This window comes from Limanda limanda, chromosome 16 (genome assembly GCF_963576545.1).
Source record: "Limanda limanda chromosome 16, fLimLim1.1, whole genome shotgun sequence".
Classification (NCBI taxonomy): domain Eukaryota; kingdom Metazoa; phylum Chordata; class Actinopteri; order Pleuronectiformes; family Pleuronectidae; genus Limanda; species Limanda limanda.
Genome location: NC_083651.1, coordinates 4,778,506 through 4,803,101, shown reverse-complemented (window position 1 = coordinate 4,803,101; position 24,596 = coordinate 4,778,506). Strand labels below are relative to the sequence as shown.

General features: G+C 45.0%; 1 protein-coding gene across 1 annotated transcript in view; it reads left to right on the top strand.

Annotated features, from left to right (window-relative positions):
- The window catches only part of gli2a (GLI family zinc finger 2a), a 63,943-nt gene that overhangs the window by 27,547 nt on the left and 11,800 nt on the right, over positions 1–24,596 (top strand). The window contains exons 3-6 of the mRNA XM_061088769.1: positions 8,647–8,852; positions 12,679–12,876; positions 23,088–23,289; positions 23,411–23,609. Of these exons, the coding sequence (XP_060944752.1) occupies positions 8,647–8,852; positions 12,679–12,876; positions 23,088–23,289; positions 23,411–23,609 (805 nt within the window). The remainder of the gene's footprint in view (positions 1–8,646; positions 8,853–12,678; positions 12,877–23,087; positions 23,290–23,410; positions 23,610–24,596) is intronic.

Here is a 24,596-nt window from a genome sequence, read left to right as displayed (position 1 = left end):
TCAAAGTGGCTTTGTTTTACAGTGTGAGGAAACAAACTGATGGATTCTGTTTCCCAGTTTATATTCATCATAAAGTAGTTGTGAGTCTAAATACAACTTTGCTTACACTGGTCTTATTCTTACAATCATCTCATTTTCTCACCACCACATATATTTTATTAAACAGAAAACTAAAGGTTGGACTTTTATTTGGCAGAAATAGTTTGCTCATATACTTCTAAAGGTATCGTTCATTAATCGGGATATTGATATTGATCATCCGACCCTAGTTTGTGTATCTATGTTGAACAATTTCAAGCATTTTTATTCTTTTCCTGGACAGACAACAATCAGGAAGCAAATGTGTGTGTCTTTGTCATGATTTACCACACAACCTCAGTGTGTGTGTGTGTGTGTGTGTTGGAAAAGTGATGCACTGAGAGAAAAGTGGTAATCCCGGTTTGCTTCTTCACTTTCTCCACATTGTCGGGAAAAGTTTCACAAAGTGGTTTCAGAAACGATCAGATATTATTGGAACGGTTCAGGATCCGTTGCTTTTGAAACTTTACAAGTTGTTTCATCATGTTTAGAACCAAAAGGTTTTGTTTTGTTGTGGTTTTTTCCCGCCGTTATATTCAGTCCCATTTGGAACAATCCAACGAGTACATCCCTTAAATCGTCTGTTTACAAGCGGTGACGCACACAGGTTCAAGCATCAAGTATTTTTTCCGCAACATGCATCTTTCAGCACATTTCCCCAAATACATGATCCAGGATTTTTAGAAGTAGCAGTTTTTCCGGCTGTGGTCTCCGTGCATTTCACGAACTTACTGAACATACCAGAGAGAGAAACCCTGTCCGAACAGTCTCTGGAATGCATTAGGACGAGCCTCTGATGAGCTGACAGGAGACACACACACACACACACACACACACACTTCTACGCTGCTACACACTGTGGAGTCGGGCCTCCTCCATGCGAAGCCACAAGCCAGGAACGCCAGCCGCCGCCGTGCCAACGTGTCCGACCGGGGTAATTAGCATCCGATAAATCCAGCCTTCCGTTCCCAGAAACCTCAGCGACAAACGAAGCGGATGAGAAGAACAGATTCCCCCCCCCGCTCAATCCTCAGCCTGTAGTTATGCTTTTCGGGGGGGGGGAAATTGCAGCGCTGAGGAGTTTGAAAAATGCCCACGGTTTCTGTGTGGCAGCGCTGTGGCGTGCACCCCCCCCCCCCCCCCCCCCAGTGCACACACAGATGTGGTCCCACAGCTCGGAATGTGTTGATTAAACACAGTTTACACATCAGCCATTTGGGTTGATGTTGTTTTTCTCCTCTCATTGTTTTGGTTTGGTTAACATGGGTGGGGTGGGAGGGGCTGGGGCAGTGAGGGGGGGGGGGCGGGCCGCCTGGCTGCCAGTGGGTTTTGACAGACGTGTTGTTATCATACTTTGTTGTCGCTTGGCTCCGGCTCCCGGCTCATCATCGTCACGGGCTAAATGTTTGAATTTTTTTTTTTTTTTGGACGCTCCAGCGAAGAAGAGCAGGAACAGGAATGTGCTGCTGTAAAAAAGACAAAAAGACAAGGGAGCTATTAATCACCAGGACTGAGATGTTTCACGTCCAGAGCCGGAGATGTTCACGCTCGGCTGCTCGGCCTCAACATCGTTTCCTTGCACTCGAAAAGAAAAAGACTAAATAGAATGTGACAGCAGTGGAGCTGAATAAAGGATAATTACGCTGTGGATAATCCCGTCTCATTTAAGTGTATCATCCATTCGTCTGACATAGTTTCTCCTCGGCCTCCCGCCCCCCCGCCCTCCTTACTACACAGGCAGCAGAGTCTCAAGTTTGTGTCTAAAAATCCTCAGCATCCTGATCCGGGCCCCAAAAACAACTCCAGCCTCCAGGATCCTGTGAGCGTGTGTCCCCTGTGGGCCGGCCGGGTGATTCATCTCCATCGCCTCGGCTGCCCAGAAGTACAGAAGGGAGTGTGTCACATCATAATTCATCCCACCACCCTGAGCAGCCAGGAGGGGAAAAACGCCAGCGAGGCAAATACTCACTTCTTGGTCAGCGCGGAGGGCAGAGAGGAGCTGGAAGCAGGAGAGTGGCTTCATCACCCGAACCTGGAGAACACAGGTTCCTCCCTCTCAGCAGATCCAGGGATTTTGCATCGATACAAACATGTTTTATCTCTTAAAGGCAGAAGAGGTTTGAACTCATAACAAACCAGCTCACCCCACACAGACGTCTCACGGCCAAAGTATTTATAGCTGTTGTGAGCGCCTGCTGGCATGTGGGCCGAGATGTTGCAAGCGTTTCAAACGGAGATAACAATACGGAGAGTTAGCGAATCCGTTCACCTTCTCACCCCCCCCCCCCCACCCTCCCCCCCCGAACATCTGGACGGTCAGTTAGAGGAAAGTGAGCGTGCTGGTCGGATCGCTGGCGTTGTGAAAATGGCGTAAAACTTTCAGGGCGTAGCTTTTAAATTCTGATGTTAGGAAAGATTCGAGTGTCTGAGTGGACGTGAGACTTTTAAACTCCTCTGAACTGCAAGAACTCCACCAAACCAGCACCCTGGCAGATTTGAATATTTGCACTACTGCACAAATTGCACTATTGTTGTTTTATTTTTCTCTTCATCTGTACAGATATATGTTTAAGATTTAAGATACATTTATTTGTCCCAAACACATGCACAGACATGCACAAGCACACTCATGCAAGGAGGGAAATTGAACCTCTGCTTTTAACCCATCTGGTGCAGGACACACAGAGCAGTGGGCAGCCATGTACGGCGCCCAGGGAGCAGATGTTGGGGGAGTAAGGTGCCTTGCTCAGGGGCACTAGACAGGGTAGGGAGAATCCTCTTGGATTTTTGGACAGATCAATCCAGGTTCGTCTTTTTGTTGTTTCTCCGTGGAGTCGAACCAGAGACGAACCAGAGACCTTTTCTGCCCATAGTCCAAGTTTCTGCCACTAGATATATATATTTTAATTTCTATTTTAAATTTTTTATATTCTATTTTATACTATTTCTATTTTTATTCAATTTTTTTTGCTTGTAATTACTTCAGCTTTGCTTAAAGAGAGCCTGGGCCTCAAGCTTCATGTATGTCTCTGTGCATTTGACAATAAAAATCTTGATTCTTGAACATCCACCCCATTATCCTCTTTGATAAGATGCTTCTGTTTGCAAATTTGTGTTTGAGAACTAAAACTACACAACCACTCCCTCCCGCCAAAACCCTCTTTATCATGTCTCGTGATGATGATGCTGTTAAAAAAAGAGACTTGGAAAACGTTCAACATTACATTTTTTCTTTAAATCACCACTTATCAGAGGTGTAATCTGCCCCAGCTCAGCGGTATGCACTTACTCATCTCCTCAACAAGCTGCTCCACGTCCACATCACTTTTTCTCACAGAGCAGTTTTAACAATGGAACAACAGAGAGCATGTAATCACACAGTGCAGAACACAGAGGCAAATAGCAATTACCTTGTTGAAGGCATGTCGTCCACTGAGTCACGGCGGCTGCTGATCCTTCTCGCTGCCTCCGCTTCTCATCATCCTGGAACTGGATTTCTTGAAGTTGCAGATTAAGAGACAGGGTTCCTGAGAGATTCCCAGTTCAACCTATGGGACAGAAACGCACAGACTTCAAGTAACGTCTTGTCAGAAAGAGGGAGGATCAACAAGGCCTCAACAGCGCTAACAGTCAGACAAGACTATTATTTGCTATTATTATATTCTGAGTGATATACTGCAGCCTGAGCGGTTTGTGTGTCGACACGTTGGTTTTGCTACCGGCCCCAAAAACAAATCACTATTGTTGATGGATTTAGGTTTTTAAAGTGAAATATGCAAGATTGTTTTGGGAGGTGGAGCACGGAGCAGGGGGCGTGTCCTGTCGCTCAGACTGAACATTCATTCATTTCTGCTTCAAAGCAAGTTCACACTGAAATTTCACTGCCTTCTATCCGTAATCCTAACGTGTCTCAATCCGCCGCTTAAAATAGTCCTGAATAAAAGGCATTTCCTCTGTTTGAGGGATGTTTGCATAGTTTCAAATTGAAACTATGTGAAAAGGAAACTGGAAAGTAGATAAACTAACACATCTGGGTGTCTCATTGCCTCATCCTTTCAAAAACAAAACCTTTCTGGCTATACAAAATATTAGAAATGCATATTATTGTATTAAATGTAAATTAAACCTGGCACCCATCTTTAAATCTGGGTTAATCCAAGATGAAGGTAGTGATGAAACATGCAAAATAGATTCCCCGGCAGGTGTTTCTTATAATATATTTGAAATAAATACAAAATGTATTAGATTATGTTGGATTGAGCTAAATGCTGTGAATCCCAGTGTGCAGCTTTGATTCTCCCAGTGTGATAAGGACGAGAACCAGTCCCAGTGCCAGTTCACCCAGGTAGTCCTTCACCGAAGCACCCGAGCACTAATCTGAGGAGGCACTGCCAAGCTGCTGAGAGAGGGGGGGGGCGAGGGAAGCGTGTTTTTGTGTATGGAGCGTCTGTTTCTTCTCACTTCTCCCCTCCTGCCCAGAACAGAGGGCTCTTTATGGTTGTTTGTAGGAGAAGAGTGGGCCCGACGGCAGAAAACTGGCCCTCAGACAAGGCCAGCAGTCTGCAGGCTCTTACTGGAAGTGGAGCGATGGACGGTGGCTCCGGGTTGGTTGGCTCGGGGGGGGGGGGAGCTGGGCCGGGCTGAGCCGGGCGCAGGGTGGCGTTTGCTCACAGACGGTGAGAGAGAGAGTGAGAGAGAGGAGGCTGAGAGGAGGATGGGATGCAGAGGTCCGGCCAGGCACACACAACCTGGACCAGTCACACTCGTATCTCCAGAGTCACATGATTTGAAACAGTCCCACCATTGGATGATGAGGATGAGCATAGAAAAGTGTAAATCCTAAATAAATCCGAGCCCTTTCCTTAAGGATTCCATCTTAAAGACCACAGGAGGAATACACGGATGAGAGTGTTAGAAGAACTTAATTACCCCAGAAACAAAACAGATAATTACCTCTCCAACAGAAACACCAGCCACCAAGGCTTCACTGTTCATCAGAATCAGAATCAGATCAGAATCAGAATCAGAATCAGAATCAGAATCAGTTGCTGTTCTTCAGTCGTCTCCATTGAACATCAATGTTGGCTCAAGTTTTATTTCTTGCAGGAATCAAACCTCTTCTTGGTTTTTCTTTCACAACCGAGAGATATTCTAGGTATTTCCTCCAGAATAATGCAGCTGGTTTTCTGTATTCTGCCAAAGTTAAGCTACTGGAATCCTGCCTGTGAGAAGACTCTGGCCCAGAAGATAAAATATTTGACAAGCTGGGAGGCAAATCATTTCATCAGGGAGGAAATAATAATTCACTGAGGTTTTCACAGATCTGCAGCCTCCACTGATGAGTTATTGTGTCTTCCTGTTGTCAGAGGTTGTTCAGTTATTCACTGCTGTCAGAATGAAAAGAGGATTTCAAGAGATATAACAACGAAAAACACAAATATGTGTTATGTTGATTCCATATCTTAAACATAAACACACACATTAACAGACACACACACATTCTGAGTACCCAGCAGGAAGTTGATGCTGCCAAGAATCTAAACCACACATATAAACACTCATTTGTTCGCCGACGCTCAGGGACTCGTAAAGACGGATATTCTCATATTTTAATTACATCTCATTGTTGTGTGCGAGTGTCACTGTGGTCATTTGTTCTGGAAACGACTTTCTCCCCATTTTGAAACAGATTGAATTAAAGGAAACTTAACTAGTGTGCAACATTTCAACAGGACCAGCATGAGGTTTCTCTCTCAGTTTTAAAATGTAAAGGAAGTACAAATACAGGATGGAATCGGCCCGCAGCCATTTTATATTTAATATCATTTTAACCGTTTGTGACCGTGGCTCCTTGTGTGAGTCAGTGCTCCTCCTCCTCCTCCTCCTCCTCCTCCTCCTCCTCCTCCTCCTCCTCCTCCTCCTCCTCCTCCTCCTCCTCCTCCTCCTCCACCTCGTCCTCCTCCTCCTCCTCCTCCTCCTCCTCCTCTTCCTCCTCCTCCTCCTCCTCCTCCTCCTCCTCCACCACAGGCAGGAGAACAGTGACTCACTGGTCTGGTCCTTTCTCAAGGTTTACCCCCCCCCCCCTAACCCCCGCCTCCTCCATTCTGTCTTTGGAGGGAACGACTGACAACTAATGGCTACAATACTCATACATATGATCACAGGGAATAAAAGACGTGTTGTACGTCAAAGTGAACTTAAGTTCGCTTTGATGACTCGCCGCCGTATCCCAGTAATCCAGCATCATTAGAGCTAGTCTTGGTAATCCCTCCCCCCTCCGCCCCCCCTATCGGCCCCTCTCATCAAAGCTACACCCCCCCAAAACACGTGAACACACATTTCCGGAAAACTCGCTGACTTCTAGTTCTCGTCTCCGCCTCAGCAGTGTGTGTCTCTCCGGCTCGTGAACACCCGGGTCATGAGAGAGAGAGCTGGAGCAGGCAGGTCGGTTGGTGACGTACAGGTAACCGGACAATCATTTCATTCTGTCCGAAAGAAATGAGTGACTCTATATAAAGATGGATATCCGGTGAAAAGGGTTTGAATAAGTGGGATTAAAAGTGTTTTAAACTCAACTCTCCAGCCCGTCGTTTGAGACAATGACCTAAATGCTCCATGTTCGACAGCAGCTTACTAGTATTTCACAAATCACAATTGTTTCCATAATGGAGTTTCAGGATCCTTCCTTACTTGTTACACTGTTGTGGGTTTGAAGCTGTTTTCCCTTTGGGTCGAGTGAGCCAGGTTCAGGCCGCAGGGTGGGTTCTGGTGGGCAGGTCGGTGAGTGACGTACAGGTACATCAGCCAATCATTTCATTCTATCCAAAAGAAATGAGTGACTTTATTTATAGATGGATATCCAGTGAAAAGGGTTTGAATAAGTAAGATAAAGAGTGTTTTAAACTCAACTTTCCAGCCCATGGTTTGAGACAATGACCTAATCGCCCCATGTTCATCAGCAGCTTACTGGTGTTTCCACCATCCACCAAGTGTCAGGATCATAAAGATGGATATCCGGTGAAAAGGATTTGAATAAGTAAGATAAAGAGTTTGACACAATTACCTAAAAATGCTCCATGTTCGACACTAGCTTACTAGTATTTCACAAATCACAAATGTTTCCATAATGGAGTTCCAGGATCCTTCCTTACTTGTAACACTGTTGTGGGTTCGATGCCGTTTTCCCTTTGGGTCGAGTGAACATGACAGCCAGGTTCAGGCTGCAGGGTGGGTTCTGGTGGGCAGGTCGATTGGTGACATACAGGTACATCAGCCAATCATTTCATTCTATCCAAAAGAAATGAGTGACTTTATTTATAGATGGATATCCAGTGAAAAGGGTTTGAATAAGTAAGACAAAGAGTGTTTTAAACTCAACTTACCATCCTGTCGTTTGAGACAATGACCTAAATGCCCCATGTTCATCAGCAGCTTACTGGTATTTCCACCATCCAACAAGTTTCAGGATCATAAAGATGGATATCCGGTGAAAAGGATTTGAATAAGTAAGATAAAGAGTTTGACACAATTACCTATAAATAACCCATGTTTGACAGCAGCTTACTAGTATTTCACAAATCACAAATATATCTCATAATGGAGTTTCAGGATCCTTCCTAACTTGTAACACTGTTGTGGGTTTGAAGCCGTTTTCCCTTTGGGTCGAGTGAACCTGACAGCCAGGTTCAAGCCGAGCACAGCTTCAACTCAAACTCGGCGTAAATCTGAAACCCTGCAACAGTCTCCGCTGACACTTTACGAGCCGACGTTAAAACAGCAATATAACCGCACTCTGTCATTCAGCCTTTTCATAACTCCTCCCACTTCCTCGCCCGTTGCGACGGCTGGATTTCAAACCCAGTGTTCTCACCGGGTCGGCATAAATATCGCCCCCCCTTCAAAGAGCCGTGGTTTGATCCAGACTTCAGACCCTCTGGCTCGTGGAGAGTTACAACACTCACCTGTCTGTGTTTCCACCAGCCGAGCCGGTAATTACCTCCCAGAGATGACAAATTTATTGTATAGCCTGGAGTGACCAGAGACTTTTATTCCCTTGCTCCCGACGGCCACAGGCACTCGCTCAAAAGTTCTGTGTATCAAGTTGCACCTTCTTATTAAAACATAATGTAATACCTGATGTGAGCGACCCTGTAGTTGCATGTGCTCAGACAGATACACCTCCTCGTATAGCCTCCGTCTGGACTTGTGTGGCTCTGGGGGGTTTATTAGAACAAGGTGAACAAAAGGAGGATAATTATGTATTAGATGTGCGACTGGGGGAATGGTGTAAGTGAATGGAGAATGCACACGTATGAAATAACAGAAGTGAGGGCTTGTCTACGAGTAGATCAATGAAGATCACTCACAATAATAACCATAGGAGTAATACATGTAATCAAATCACGACAGGCTGTCTCCAAACCCCCCAACCCCACCCGGACTTTTACAAGTTTCCCTCCGTCACCTTCCTTGTTCATCTTGTGTGTGTTTTTTTTTTTTGATCCCTCTATCCTCCTCCTTGTGTCATTCACCCGAACATATGTCTGACTTTGACTCGTCTCTCCACAGACCTCCAGGCCTGACGGGCAGTCCGGTCATCTCAGACATCTCCCTGATCCGTCTCTCTCCCCACGCCTTGGCCGGGTCGGGCGAGTCGCCGTTCAGCCCCCCCCACCCGTACGTCAGCCCCCACATGGAGCACTACCTGCGCTCGGTGCACGGCAGCCCCACCCTGTCCATGATCTCAGCCGCCCGGGGACTGAGCCCGGCTGAAGGTGAGATTCATTCAAATGTTAAGTATGTCTCAATACCTACAGATTTAATGTTATTAATCAGCAAAAGAAAAACTAAAATCCTCCACTCATTGACTAATCACTTTAGTCCATTTTACCTGAGAGACAGAAACAGTGGTGATTTATGCACCATGATGCACATAAAAAGTTATTGACGTAGACCTACAATTATTATTTCTTACTTATTTACATATTCCACTTTAAATATTCACAATACTCTGCACTTTCACCGCTTTTTGTTTGCCCTTCTGGTTCGATGCTAAACTGCATTTCGTTGTATAAGTACTTGTTCTGTGCAATGACCATAAAGTTGAATCTGATCTAATCTAAAAAAATCTATTTCATACATTTATAAACACACAACAAACATTTATTTCAACATGAAGTTTGGTGCAGTGTTTTGTGCTGAGCTTGGGAAATGTTTCTTTAAATGTTAAAGTTTGAGATGTACATTGAAACTACATTAAAATTGCTCTGCAGCTCACAAACAGCTTTATAGAGTTAAACTGCAGCTGCAAATTCTATCTTCTTTATTTCCCCAAAACGTTATAAATCCATTTTCACATTCCATTGTGAATTGGGGACAGAATTTAGAGAATTCCTTGCAAATAATAATTAAAATTCACCAATAGAGAAAAGTTCTGACTCCACCGGACAGAGATCTTCAGTTCCTGCCTCTCAGGCCATGAGCTGTAATACATGTTAAGCTAATCCTTCTTTATACACATACAGTGCAGTATATTCACCCTCTGGTAATAACACATGTATTTTGGCTGAAATATTGAATACATAATTAAGCACATTTTGGTTATGTTAATAAGACATTTTTCCAGTAGATTGTACAAATACTCACACCAGTGCATAAACAAGCATGTACAGGACTTACCTGTGAGACAGAATGTGAGAGGACACACACTCTGTGACCTTCACTTGTTTACACACACAGTCGGTGCTGGACATGGGAAATACTTAAGATGTGCAGACACACACATTCACACAACTTCCCAACAGTGTCGTGCATTTTTGAGATGGAAACACTTTTATGATGCAGGAATAAACAGTTGGAAACTCTTCACAGTGTTTTTACATTGTGCAGCTGCTCTTGTCAGTTAACATGAAGCAGTGGAGATTGTGTGTGTGTGTTTGTGTTTGTGGAGCATGTGCAGACTTCGCTCTACATGTGTGTATGTGTGTGTTTGGGCCGAGGACAACAAAGGAAATCAGCACATATACGCAAAACAAGCCGAGTCCCTGAACTATTGAGTTCACACGATGACAGACCGGTGCTCGCTGCTCCTGTGCAAACAGGTCGGGGGGGGTGGGGGGGGAGAGTGGAGCCACCGGCCTGCACCAGGAACCAATAAATCACAGAGAACCCGCTGCTGTCAAGTCGTGGCTCCCAGCTTTTCAAGAGAAGCAATGAGGAGGAGATGCTGTCACTGATAAAGTGGAAGAGGACTGTGGCACCGAATGGAGGCGACTCGGCAGAACATAAATAAAGTCTGTGGAAGTTCTCAGTGGGAACTGTGTAAACGTCTGATAGTGATACCCGGGTCCTCAGGAGGTTTTCTATTGGTTGTTTGTTCACCAGGATCTTTGCTGTGACATACAGCATAATTAATTCAATTAAATTAGAATAGTTAATTACTTCATTTTAAGTGAGCTGAAACATTCGTACAGGGACTCTGGAGTAGAAAACTAGAATCATAAGTTATTGTTGCACGGGGAAGGATTATGTGGTAACACCTGTGTTTTACAAGCTCATGTCTGACGTCTCAAAGCAGCAGCTTCCAGTTTCTATCTGTAACATAGAACTAGTTACTAGATAGTTGGTCAAACTCTTAGGTCCAGATAATCTCAATAATTCATAATTAGTTATAATAAACTGTCCTATTTCCCTCTAGTGCCACCATGAGATGTTTTTACTGAAATGTCTTGAGCAGAATTAGATGTGTTACCATGGAGACGTGCATGTTTCCCTTAGATTTAAATGGTATCAACAGGTAAACGTTTTAATCAGTCATTTGCTTTGGTTTATGAACCAATTACAAAACCATTAACCAGTTTGCAACACTTTATTTATCAATAGAAAATTCCATTGTAGTACCACCATGATGCAAAACGATTTACTTCATCACCAGGATCTTTGCTGTGACATACAGCACAATAAATTATATTAAATTAGAATAGTTAATTAGTTATTTTTAACTGAGCTGAAACAGTCTAACAGCATCTCTGGAGTAGAAAACTAGAATCATAAGTTATTGTTGCACAGGGAAGGATTATGTGGTAACACCTGTGTTTTACAAACTCCATGTCTGACCACTCAAAGCAGGAGCTTCCAGTTTCTATCCGTAGAATATAACTAGTTACTAGATAGTTGGTCAAACTCTTAGGTCCAGATAATCTCAATAATTCATAATTAGTTATAATAAACCGTCCTATTTCCCTCTAGTGCCACCATGAGACGGGCTTTTGTTGTTTTTACTGAAATGTCTTGAGCAGAATTAGATGCGTTACCATGGAAACTTGCACGTTTCCCTTAGATTTAAATGGTATCAACAGGTAAACGTGTTAATTAACCAGTATGCAACACTATATTTATAAATAGAAAATTCCATCGTAGTACCACCATGATGAAAATGATTTACTTCATCTCTAAAGTGAACTGGTGAGTGTAGCATTAGCCACTGTGACCTCTCTGTGGTGTTTTCCTGGGACCAGTGGGAGAGCCGCTGCCGTTCTTCCCCTCTGTGTTCACCGGGGAGGTCGCACACATGCACGACAAAAGACACCGACACAAAATGCATCTCTCTGCGGTGGTGGTAACTTGACCTGGCAGCCGTGGAGGAACCGTGGAGCACGCCCGGGTCACCGACACGCCGCTGTGCACCGTCACCACAGCCAGCGCCTAATGGCTTCTGATGGATCCAGGGTTTAGATGTGAAGCTTGTGTGTGTGTGAGTCTGTGTGTGTGAGTCTGTGTGGGCAGAGGGGGGGGGGGGGGAGACACTGTGGTTTAGCTTCCCCAATATATCCCTCTTGGCCCAAGCAACCCCCCCACTCCCATGCATGTTAAACCAGGGGAGGGGGGGGGTGCAGTAAGAAGAAGGAGAGAGGGAAACCAATCCATCTTTCACTCTTATAGTTTGTGACACTTTTAAAAATGTGGCTTCACTGGGAGCAGGTGTTAACACAACTTACGTCAATGTTACCTTTACACACACAGCATTTAAGGCTTCCTCAGCATTATGTGTGTGTGTGTGTGTGTGTGTGTGTGTGTGTGTGTGTGTGTGTGTGTGTGTGTGTGTGTGTGTGCACCTGCACTTTAGGAAGGATTTCAGCCTGTCAAAAGATGTATACACAACACCAGAGAAGTGCAGGAATGTGGTATTCCTTCCCTCCGCAGCCGCCGCTGCCCGGCTCCTTCTCTCCTTCTTCTCTCCTTCTCTCCTTCCCTCCTTCCCTCCTTCTCTCCCTCGGCTTCCTTTACTCCCCAGAGATATTTTCCCACAACCCACAGAGCCTCAAAGACATCAGACATTTCTTTATCACGCGCTTCGTGCCCTGGGGCCGGCACGAAAAGCACAAATCTTCAAATCTGTGAAAGCAGGGCACTCCTCTCCTCCTCTGTTTAGTCTTACTCTGACCTCTCTGGTCCTGTCTGTGTTGTTATCATCCTCTCGAGGAGCAAGTGAATACGACTTCACAACAGGGAAATGAAATGAAAATATATATGTTGGCTTAGATTTTATTTCCAGAAGAAGAAGTTCACCTGTTCTCCCTCCTCTCCTCTCCTCTGCACCAGTGACCCACGAACACTTGAAGGAGCGAGCTCTGTTCAGCCTGCCCCCCCCTCCGCCGGGGGCCAACCCCACCGAGTACTACCACCTGATGGCCAGCGCCAGCCAGCGGAGCCCGTACGGCGACCTGCTGATGCAGAGCAGCGCCGCAGCCGCAGCCGCTGCAGCCGCTCATCTGCCCGACTACATCAGCCCCATGGACGGTAAGAAGACGTTTCTAGCAGAACAGCTCATTAGAATCACAATATTAGATTAGAATAGATTAAACTTTATTGTCATTGCACAGTACAAGTACTTTTACAATGAAATGCAGTTTAGCATCTAACCAGAAGTGCAAAAAAGGCAGTAAAAGTGCAGAGTATTGTGCATATTAAAGTGAATATGTAAATAAATAAGATCTGTACAGTAAGAAATATATATGGAATATTACAGCATTAAGAGGAATTGTATGATATAAGAACGATGAATACACTATGAGCAGGATAAATATATAAATATATATAAATATGAATACACTATAGGCGGGATAATACAGTAGTAAAAAAAGTAACAGTCTAGTGCAAATGGTCAAATGTACAAATGTTCAGTGGTTGGAGAGAATATGTGGGTCAGTAGACCAACAGCTTGATGACACGTTATCAAATCAGCTTATTTGATCTGGATCCTGTTTGTGTTTCTCTGGGAGATCCCAGCTGGAGAGTCGTATTCTGGCCTTTTAGCAAGTTACTGGGTTTAATGTTTAATAGCTGGAGCTGATTTGTTTTTCTTATTCTCGTGTTTGTCATTTTTAGCGGAGTTGTTAAAAGTGAGAAGCCGGCTCTCAAACCTGAGGGATTTGTGCATCGCTCTCTGCAAATACAACAAGAGATTTGTTAGCCTTAGATCTGCAAATAGTTTTATAACCCATAAGAAATACCAATATAATATGTCTTTAGTGCATTTTAAAAATCAAAAGCATGAGCAGAGCAGCTCCACTGGAGAACATGTGTAACTCCGGTAGAAGAGGAACTAACTTTAACAGCTCCTGCATCTCTCCCTGTGTTCTCAGCACCAGGCATGTTGATCCCATCCTCTCACTCTTCTTCTTGAGGCTTTTTTCCGTAGAAGCGTTTCCCACATCAAAGCTACTAGAGCATTTTGGACTTGAATGCACCACGGGAGGGGGGGGGGCACAGCTTGTCCAGGGCTGCATAAACACAGAAAGTCCCGAGGCCAGGAGCTCGTAAAGACACATTACCTTAGACTCCCTCATGCTGGTTGTGTTTCAGGAGTTTGCAACTGTTATTATGAGACAACATCCGACCAAACAGATCCAGAGTCAGTGTGAACGGGGGGGCGGGGGGGGCTGCGTGGAGAGAGTGTAACCCTGGGAACTCTGTGCCTGCTCTGCTCCGGTGTCAGGCTGTTTAAAGCAGGGATTAATGTCATGAACTGTCCACCTAATGACAGGGATGAGGCGGTTACACACTGACCGACACACACATGCACACAGGGGCCGCACAAAAGCTCTAACAGGCAGGGAAAGGCTCAGGAAACGTGTCTATGTTTGCACACACACACACACACAGACACACAGTCACACACAGACCAGCTTGTTTCTTGATTGCCCGGTTAGAACCTCGGCCTTCTATCAAACTGACGGTCAGGAAACCGGAAAAGATTTGATTTTCAGCAGCTGAAGGAATCCAAGAAACGTTATGAAAGGAGAGTTGTGAGAAACACAGAGTGGAAAACTGTCCGTGAGAGTCGGCCTCTTCGATGCCCGATAATCAAATACTCTCCTTGGCATCGCTGCATGGAGCCCACCCCCCCCTCTCCTCTTTCTTTCATCACATCCCACCCAGAGAAAAAACCCGCCCAACTAACACAAGAATACTCACGCTTTGCAATTTACAGGGTTCCTACGGTCATGAAAAACCTGGAATAGTCATGGAATTGTAAAATGTGTATTTCCAGGCCTGGAAAAGTCCTGGAAAAAAATAAAATCCCAAAAGTTTTGGAAAAGTCATGGAAATTTGTTATATTCATATTTTCATGTTGTTCATTTACGCTGAGTTTTAAATACTTCATATGCTTTTAAAGAAATACGCTCAAAACATAAGCAAGCATACGCTCTCAAACTAACTGAGTTATGTATACTGTATGCCTTAGAATTCTCATTGCTAGTTTAATAACTACATTTTGTCACGTTCTCATGTATACACCGAGATTTCACAAAATGTTTGGACATGGAAATTTGGTTTAAAGTTGTTGAAAAGTCATGGAAATCCATTGGTCAAAATGTGTATGAACCCTGAATGAGTCGTTTTTACTTTGCTCAATCACTTAGTTAAACACAGAACTGCGGAGAACTGACAGGTGAGGTCGGATTAGGGTCCACGCAGAAACTGTAGACCACCCCACCCCCCCCTTCTCTACCTGGGGCCACCACAGTGACCACTGCTGTTCGGCCTTGCCCACACTTGTTTGAGGAAGTTGTTTGCTCAAAAAACCGCCTGCTCCAACGCAGCGTCCCACTAGCTGCCACCGTCCCAGCAGCTTTTATTCAGTGTTCCACGGTTCTCGCAGTGATGTGGTCCGCCTCGAGACCCCTCCGCCCGTCTGCAGGCTGCACACACAGCGCCCATATTGACCCAGGCCGCCGACTCATGGTCATCGCGGGCAGCCGTGGCCGGAATCAAAGACCTCATTTACTGCCAGAGAGCGAGAGGAGGGGTAGAAGCAGAGGTGGCAAATACGCGCCTTATCCCTTAATGTTAGTTTTGGATGGCAGTGCAGATAAAACCCATAATAAAAATCAGTGTATGCATCAGTGTGCAGCCGACCCACCGCAAGAGCCGGGCGCCCTCAGTGAACCCGGAGAACGAGTCCTCGCCCACGCCAGGTCGAGCCGCCAGACACTGAGCGCTGCTGTGAGACGTGAGCTGCTGCTGGAGAAGCTGTGGACACAAGTGGAGTTAACCTGCAGGTCTTACTGGTCCACCTCGGGAGGTTCAGGATCTGCTGTCGGGCAAAACCTCAAACCAGACACTTAAAACCAGGAGTTTATCTCCAGCACGTCAGGAAGACATGATTTTTTAAAACCCTCCTGTGATGTTGTTTTACGAGCGCGACATCTCTTGACTTCCTCAGTTAGAACCGTAAACTTTATAGGACAGGACTGACGGGCAAAATGGTTTTATCAGCACTTAGACAGGACTCTCTGAAATGAACAGCTATACCTGTAAGTGACAGAGACACTAAAGCCTCTTTTCCACTGGTGAAAAACCAGTTAACATCGGGTTTTGTCTGCAATGGGAATGGTTAGAATTGACATCCAGCTTGTAATAGACAGGGTCAAACATGACTAATATACTTTTTCAGCTGGTTTACCCGTGTTTTTAAATATATAAATCAGCTAATGACTGACAATACAATTAGTTAATTACAAATATGCACTTCCTATACTTTCAACTGTCGCTTTTATCTATTCATTATCTATCAAAAGCTGCATGAATGCATTGTGACTCCACCGTATTATTACCAGAACTGAATCACATGCACATAGATATTTTATTGTGTTTTACAGTAAGCTGGGAAAACACTCAAATCACTTGAGTGTGGTTAGCATTAGCATTAGCACTGGTACACCACCGCTACACAGCCATGAGTGTAAAGTCTCATTTCACATTGGGAGGCATTCAGACCCGTGTTTGCATTGGAGTGAGCCGGTATGTGAGGGTCCGGGTGGGCAGAGGAATATCAGAGCGACTTGCCGGGAAAAGCGTTGAAGCTCCCGCGACAAAAGCGTCGGCCAAAGTAAACGTGTTCCATCCCGATGGATGGAGCAGGAGGAGAGAGGGAGATGGGTTTGTGTACCCGTGTGGTGGTGAGGTGGGGGGGGTTGGCGGGGGGGGTCGGTCCCCTCAGACAGCATACACAAACACTTAACTGTGTGTTGGTTCACGAGCACATGGCTGGAAGTATGTGCCGGACTCGCTGGGCTCAAAGACGATTCAGTGAACTCATAGAACTCACACTGTTGGTATTAGTGAGATTTAGCAGTGAAAATAAATACTCTCCCACTCGTGCTGGCCCCCGGGTTGGGGGGGTGGCGGGTTGGGGGGGGCATGGAGGGCCGCATGGGGCCCCTGCTGCCCACAGACTCGAGCTGTGGTGAGGAGGTGGTGAGGTTTGCCAAGCAGCTGCCGCTTCACCCCAGACGAGGTCAGGGTGGACAAGCCAAAGATTTCCTAACGGCTCGGGACCTGGTGTGTGATGAACACAGAAGGTTTATTAATGGTTTAGAACAGGGGTTTTCTACTGTTTTTTCTCCCAGGGACCACCATTCTGACTTGAAAGTAATCCGCGGCCCACTGATGTGCCTACGCGCATAGGTGCATACATTTGGTTTTCCATGTTTTATTTAAAAACCTCAAACAAATCTAGAATAATCTGTGAAAAAACAACAAAAACGGTTGATTGCATCATTCCGTGATTAAGAATTGAAAACAAAATTAAAATGCAGTTTGTAGTTGTACTGCATCTCAGAACCATATGTACATCAATATATAACGTTCATGACTTAAATGTACAGACATGTAGCTGACATGTTTAGAGAACGTTAAAGTAACAGTGATCAATAACAATCAACATAAACTGGGGCAACAACTGAAGAGGGAAGATGACAAGGTAATGCAGAATATTTCACAAATGATAATCATACAATATCACACAAACAATTGAGGCCTACTTAAGTTTAACCTCATGATCACCAGCACCTTTATATTATTTTAGACATATTTTTCTTATTTTAGATATTTTTTTTAGAATTTCGCGGACCCCCTGCAATGCTGTCGCGGACCACCAGGGGGCCGCGGACCCCCAGTTGAAAACCCCTGGTTTAGAATATGTTGTTTGAAATGATGATAATCAACAAAGCCAATGGAAATATGGAAGGTTTGCATATGGTCAAATGACTCATGATGACCGCTCTACTTTTGATATAGACATTAGCAATGCTGCTAACTTGGAATTCCAATACCTGGATTTTTTTGGGCATAATTCAACTTTTCACAAAATTCATTTGAGAGGATAAAATAACATGACGACATTTTATTTCCTAAACGCAACCATCACTCTGACATCACAATGCAAAAACACTTCTTAGCCATATGCAAAAGAAACACTTCCTTTGCATAAGGTGAAATGACTCATGATGACCACTCTACTTTTGATATAGACTCAATGTTGCTAACTTGCAAGACCTGAATTTTTTGGGCATAATTAAACATTTCACACAATTCATCTAATAGGATAAAATAACATTTTATTTCCTAAAAGGCGAACTTCCCTGTGACATCATAATGCAAAAACACTTCTTAGCCATATGCAAAAGAATGGTGAAATGACTCATGATGACCGCTCTACTTTTGATATCGGCTCAATGTTGCTAACTTCCAAGAACTGGATTGTTTGGGCATAATTCAACTTTTCACACAATTCATCTGATAGGATAAAATAACATGACTACATTTGATTCCCTAAAGGCAAACATCACTCTGACATCATAATGCAAAAACACTTCTTTTGCGTATGGTGAAATGACTCATGATGACCACTCTACTTTTGATATATAGACATTAGCAATGTTGCTAACTTCCAAGACCTGGATTTTTTGGGCATAATTAAACTTTTCACACAATTAATCTAATAGGATAAAATAACATAATGACATTTGATTCCCTAAAGGCGAACGTCACTTTGACGTCATAATGCAAAAAACACTTCTCAGCCTTTATTGACTTCACTCAACATTTCCTCAACGCAGTTTAGACTCACAGTTTATTTCATGAGTCTGAGCAGACGTGGATGTGGATGATAACTCCACATGTTGGCCGCGGCCGAGGCGATGATACGTTTTTCATTGCTCACGCTGCAGTGTTATCCCAAAGCCCCAATTTTAGAATCCCTATTGTGAGAGGAGAGGCCGCACGGTGACCCTCGGCGTGCTCGGCCTCCGCGGCGAGCGCCAGCGCCATCTGGGGATTAGCACAACCCTCCAATTAAAGTGTTTTCATTTTCCACAAAAGCTTTTTCAGTTAAAACAGCACAGGGAAAATAGTTAAAATAATCACACACGCACTCACACACACACACACACACAGGCTCCTGAGACCCATCCCTTTAACTACACACACACACACACACAGTACATATAATATACTGTACATTTTATGGTTTATTCATTTTATGGGTTTATTCTCTTTTGTTTTTCTTTTTTTTATTTAGTTTTTACTGTATCAATGTGCACTGGGGCGCCTGTAATTATGACTCTATATAAATCCAGATCCCACAATTACAACCAGCCGGCGGAGTCCACAGACCAATGGCACACACTCACACACACTTACACACTTACAATAGACACACACTCAGATATATATACACACACACGTACCCACACTTGCCATACTACCACCACTGCCTGGGCGACAGCTGTTTTCTCACTCCGGGCCGGAACCTGCTCACCCTTTCAATTATAACCGCCACAGATAAAACTCTCCACTCACCAAGTGGTAAGAGTTGTGTGTTGATGTGTGTTGATGTGAGATTTATTCCAGGTCATATTCAGACAGACCAAGTACAACATCGGGGGAAACTAAAGTAAAGCAGCAGTAGTTTGTATCTCATCGTGTCTCAGACGTCTAATCTGCTGCTAGAGGCATCGAGGATTCCTCCGAGCTGAGGTGGAGGTGTAGAGATGGAGTGGGTGGTTTGAGGATGGAGGTGGAGGGCGGTGTTTGTTGGGCACGGAGCCCAGAAGGGTGAGGCAGGCGCCAGGCCACCAGGTTGTGAGGCCTGCTTCCTGCTTTATAAAGGGGGGTGGGGGGGTATTAATACACTTATCTCCCATTAAATTTGTTGGCAAGCCAGCGAGCTCGCCCCACTGCAGACGGAGCTAATCCCAGCAGCTGCTCCGCCCGTATGGAGCAATGCAAACTTTGTTTAAGAGTGAAGTTCTCATTTATGACGACCCATGTTCCCAGGAAGAGGATTGCCTCCTCCCTCCTCCCCCCCAACCTCCTCCACATCCTCTGCTTTACTCCTCTCCTGCCTCTCTCCGTTAATCTGCTCCCAACCTTCTAGTGACCAATGAAAGATGACGTATTTTATTTATTAGCCCTAAAGAGGTCAATTCAAAGACCATTGGTTGTTTTTTACCAACTCTTAACTCTCTCATACACGTTTCTATCATCTTTACCAGTCTTTATTTTGTTCTTTCGGGCCCCAGCCTACTGTAGTCTGCTCTCTGAAGCTCCCAGGGGCCTTTTAACCAAGTGCACATGCCTCTGCTTTACGACTTGCCACCTCCAAACATAACAGTTTGGGCAGTGAGACCCGGGTTTACTGCTGTCGGTCTGTTGTGGTGATTATGGCTGGTGCCTAGATTCATTTGGCCTGAGGTGTTGTCACTTTTATCAACATCTAGAATCGCTTCACACCTTCCTTGTTTGCTCCAGACCTTCAGATTTTTCCGATTAGTATAGAACAAAATAACCCAAATTGTGTGTGATCAAAAGAGGTGAAACTGAAACATGGTTCAGTTTCTTTGCCGAGTGAAAACACTTTTTTAAGCCTCACTGGTCGGACTGGGAGTTTCCCAGACTCACAGGATTGTTTCCAGTCTTCTCCTCCTATGATAAAATGTTTTATTAGTGTTGAGAACTCTGTTGAAGTTAGTGATGCTCGTAGTAATATCATAAGAATATAAGAGGCAATGAAATGAAGAAACGCTCATCTACAAACCAACCGCATGTGTGAAACAACCTAGGCTTGGTGGAGAGGACATGCAGCACAAGTGTGTGTGTCTGTGTGTGTGTGTGTCTGTGTGTATGTGTGTGTGTCTGTGTGTATGTGTGTGTTAGGTCCCTGTGCATGTGCTTAGGTGTGTTGTGATGGGCCTATTATGGGTTTCCTGCCTCACGCACCTCTGATGAAGTCGGCAGTGAGACCTAATTACACGTGTGTGCTGACACACACCAGTCCTGCTGTCTGTCCCCTCACACAGCCGAGCACCTGTTTGTCCCCAATGACTGACCTGTCTCTGTCTCTGTCTCTGTCTCTGTCTCTGTCTCTGTCTCTGTCTCTGTCTCTGTCTCTGTCTCTGTCTCTGTCTCTGTGTCTCTGTCTGTCTCTGTCTCTGTCTCTGTCTCTGTCTGTCTCTGTCTCTGTCTCTGTCTCTGTCTCTGTCTCTGTCTCTGTCTCTGTCTCTGTCTGTCTCTGTCTCTGTCTCTGTCTCTGTCTGTGTCTGTGTCTGTGTCTCTGTCTCTGTCTCTGTCTCTGTCTCTGTCTCTGTCTCTGTCTCTCTCTGTCTCTGTCTCTGTCTCTCTCTCCATCGGTCTCTGTCTCTCTCTCTCTGTCTCTCTCTCTGTCTCTGTCTGTGTCTCTGTCTCTGTCTCTGTCCGTCTCTGTCTATCTCTGTCTGTCTCTGTCTCTGTCTCCGTCTCTGTCTCTGTCTCTGTCTCTGTCTCTGTCTGTCTCTGTCTCTGTCTCTGTCTCTGTCTCTGTCTCTGTCTCTGTCTCTGTCTCTGTCTCTGTCTCTGTCTCTGTCTCTGTCTGTCTCTGTCTCTGTCTCTGTCTCTGTCTCTGTCTCTCTCTGTCTCTCTCTGTCTCTGTCTCTGTCTCTGTCTCTGTCTGTCTCTCTCTGTCTCTGTCTCTGTCTCTGTCTCTGTCTCTGTCTCTGTCTCTGTCTCTGTCTCTGTCTGTCTGTCTCTGTCTCTCTCTGTCTCTGTCTCTGTCTGTCTCTCTCTGTCTCTGTCTCTGTCTCTGTCTCTGTCTCTGTCTCTGTCTCTCTCTGTCTGTCTCTGTCTGTCTCTGTCTGTCTCTTTCTGTCTCTCTCTGTCTCTCTCTGTCTCTCTCTGTCTCTCTCTGTCTCTGTCTGTCTCTCTCTGTCTCTGTCTGTCTCTTTCTGTCTCTCTCTGTCTCTCTCTGTCTCTCTCTGTCTCTCTCTGTCTCTGTCTGTCTCTCTCTGTCTCTGTCTGTCTCTGTCTGTCTCTGTGGGAGCTACAAGCCCCAGAAATGTCCCTAATAAGTGCACACACGTGATGGACTCTCAGTATGTATGGAAAAACAAATTGCTTTCTGTTTTAAGTTCATGGGAAAGTAGCCGTCCCCACTTCTCTCTCTTCTGATCTTTTCTACCAGAATATATAAATAGTGCAACCACCAGGTTTAGCAGGAGGCCGTGAACTCTACCTTGTTCTTTTTTAATGGTATTCTCAGATCAATTTGTTTAAATTGCCTCCTTTTAACTCGGCCGAGTACAGCGGTCAGAAAGAGATTCCTATCACCGTAATTACTGAGAATGATTGGGGCGATTCATTATGCATAAAAGGATGCGAATGTTAAACAGGGGTGCCTTGTGTGTGTGTGTGTGTGTCTGTGTGTGTGTGTGTGTGTGTGTATGTGACAGAGAGAGAGAGAGATGCAGGAGATAGAGTGTAGCTTAGCATCGGCTATGACCTCCACACGACTGCTCGGGGCGAAATGTTTCTTCTAACAAGGTTCTGTATAAATGCTGGTTTCCATTGAGGCCATGTAAAGACTTAATGGAAGCACTGGGAATGTGCTGTAGTTCTCCAGTCTAGCCAACATGAGGCGTGAGGGTTGCAAAATTCCGGGAATATTCAAAGTTGGAAACTTTCCAAGGGAATTAACGGGAATATACGGGAATTAACGGGAATGAACGGGAATAAACTGGAAATGTTGTGGGTAATTTATACTAACTGTATTTACCTTGTCATATACAGACATAAATATAAACATTTTGTTTGGTCATAGGCTGATTTGAGCCCTGAGGAAACTTTGGGCACTTGACTATATGCTTCTGCATCGTTGTGTCATTCTTAACATAGGTCTTTGCACAGTATTTGCTAATGTACACAGCCTTTCCTTCTACATTGGATGGGGTGAAATGTCTCCACACATGAGATAGTGCACGTGGCATTGTTCTGTAGAATAAGATGAGAAAAAAGTTTGTAAAAAAACGCTAATGCAATGCCAGAGATATAAATAGTTAGCCAAACAATCGGAATCATCTGTAAACATATTTTACAATTTATGGATAAATGTATGGAAATAGGCTAGATGAACAGATGAACAATCCTCAATCATGGATAAAGAGATGCAGGAGATAGAGTGTAGCTTAGCATCGGCTATGAACTCCACACGACTGCTTGGGGCTAAATGTTTCTTCTAACAAGGTCCAGTATAAATGCTGGTTTCCATTGAGGCCGTGTGAAGATGTAATGGTTCTCCAGTCTAGCCAACATGAGGCACGACCATTTCCATGCTGCACGCTTCTTTACAGCCAGTTGATTTCTTTGTGAAGATGTCCACTGAGATGACGCTGTTGTTGTGTCTTTGTGTCCAGTCTCTCGTTTCTCCAGTCCTCGGCTGACCCCCCGGCTGAGCAGGAAGAGAGCCCTGTCCATCTCCCCCCTGTCGGACGCCAGCATCGACCTGCAGACCATGATCCGCACCTCGCCCAACTCGCTGGTGGCCTACATCAACAACTCCCGCTCCAGCTCGGCCGCCAGCAGCTCCTACGGGCACCTCTCGGTCGGAGGCATCAGGTATTCAGAGTGAGCCCCCGATTCATGATTCACACCCGACTGTAGAATACTGTAAGTTTGGAGAATGCTTGTATCTGACCTTCCATCACAGGCTCATTGTTTCCTCTTCCCTTGTGCCCAGCCCCTCCTTCAGTTTCCCTCATCCCATCAACCCGATGGCCTACCAGCAGCTGTTGTCCCAGCAGAGGAGTCTCAACGCCTTCGGCCACGCCCCTACTCTCATTCAGCCGTCGCCGTCCTCGTATTCCGCTCGCCAGCACCCGCTCACCGCCTCACCGATGTCCACCTCGCACAACATCTCCCACTCGGAGGCAAACCAGGTAGGAACGGAGGCATAGATAGAGTGTAAGGTCAACTGAGGGTCAATGGGAAGTTTCCTGATCCATGGGACCTTAGATTTATATATAAAGACTAGATGTCTCGTTCGACGGAGCCGGACGTCCGCACATGGCGGCCATCTTGCTGGGGGGCATCTCGCTCACCAATATCATTGTGTTGGTAGTGGTAAATAACCATAACTTGCTCAATTTTCAACCGATTTTTAGACGTCATAGATGTAGTTATGACACTGCACAAATTATTCATTTTTTTTAGAAAATAACATAATTATTCATAAGTATGCAGTGTCATATCTACATCTCTCTCCCAACGTCTCCGTTGGCCGGCAACGCAGACGAGACATCTAGCCTTTATATATGATCTATGTGACCAGATACAAGGTCTGTAAATGTTAAGCTGAGCCGGATGAAAACATGCAAAGACTTGATCCCGAGGCAGGTAGCTGCCATGTGACGTGTAACAGGGAATTGAACTCCTGTTGATGGACACGCTGGGAGATTCCCGTTCCTCATTCCACCTACAGAGATCTGATTGTGTCAGGTGTTGAAATACAGACGAAGCTGTCACAGGGAACAGATGCAGACTTATTGAAAACCAGTATTCTTGAGAGTCTGGGTTAATGTGGACCTTAGAGTTGAAAGTTGATAATTGGCTATTGTAGCTCTGGATACATCTGACTTGTAGGTGTGAGCAAACATTCCAAGTAGAGGTACAAAATATGGAAATCTTAAGACATCTGTTAAAAGCTCGATGAGACAAATCCTCACGTTTGATGAGCTGGAACCAGAATGTGAGTCTTTCCTAATCAAACAATAGTTATAGCACTTTTGTCAGTTGTCAGTTGTATTTCCTGTAAATTGTGTCTCAGGTCAGAAGGAGTACGCTGGAGACTCTGTCCCACTTCCATCTGTCTTCCTCTCCTCTGTCTCTCTCCATCCAGCCCATTATATACACCACAGCTATTCCTA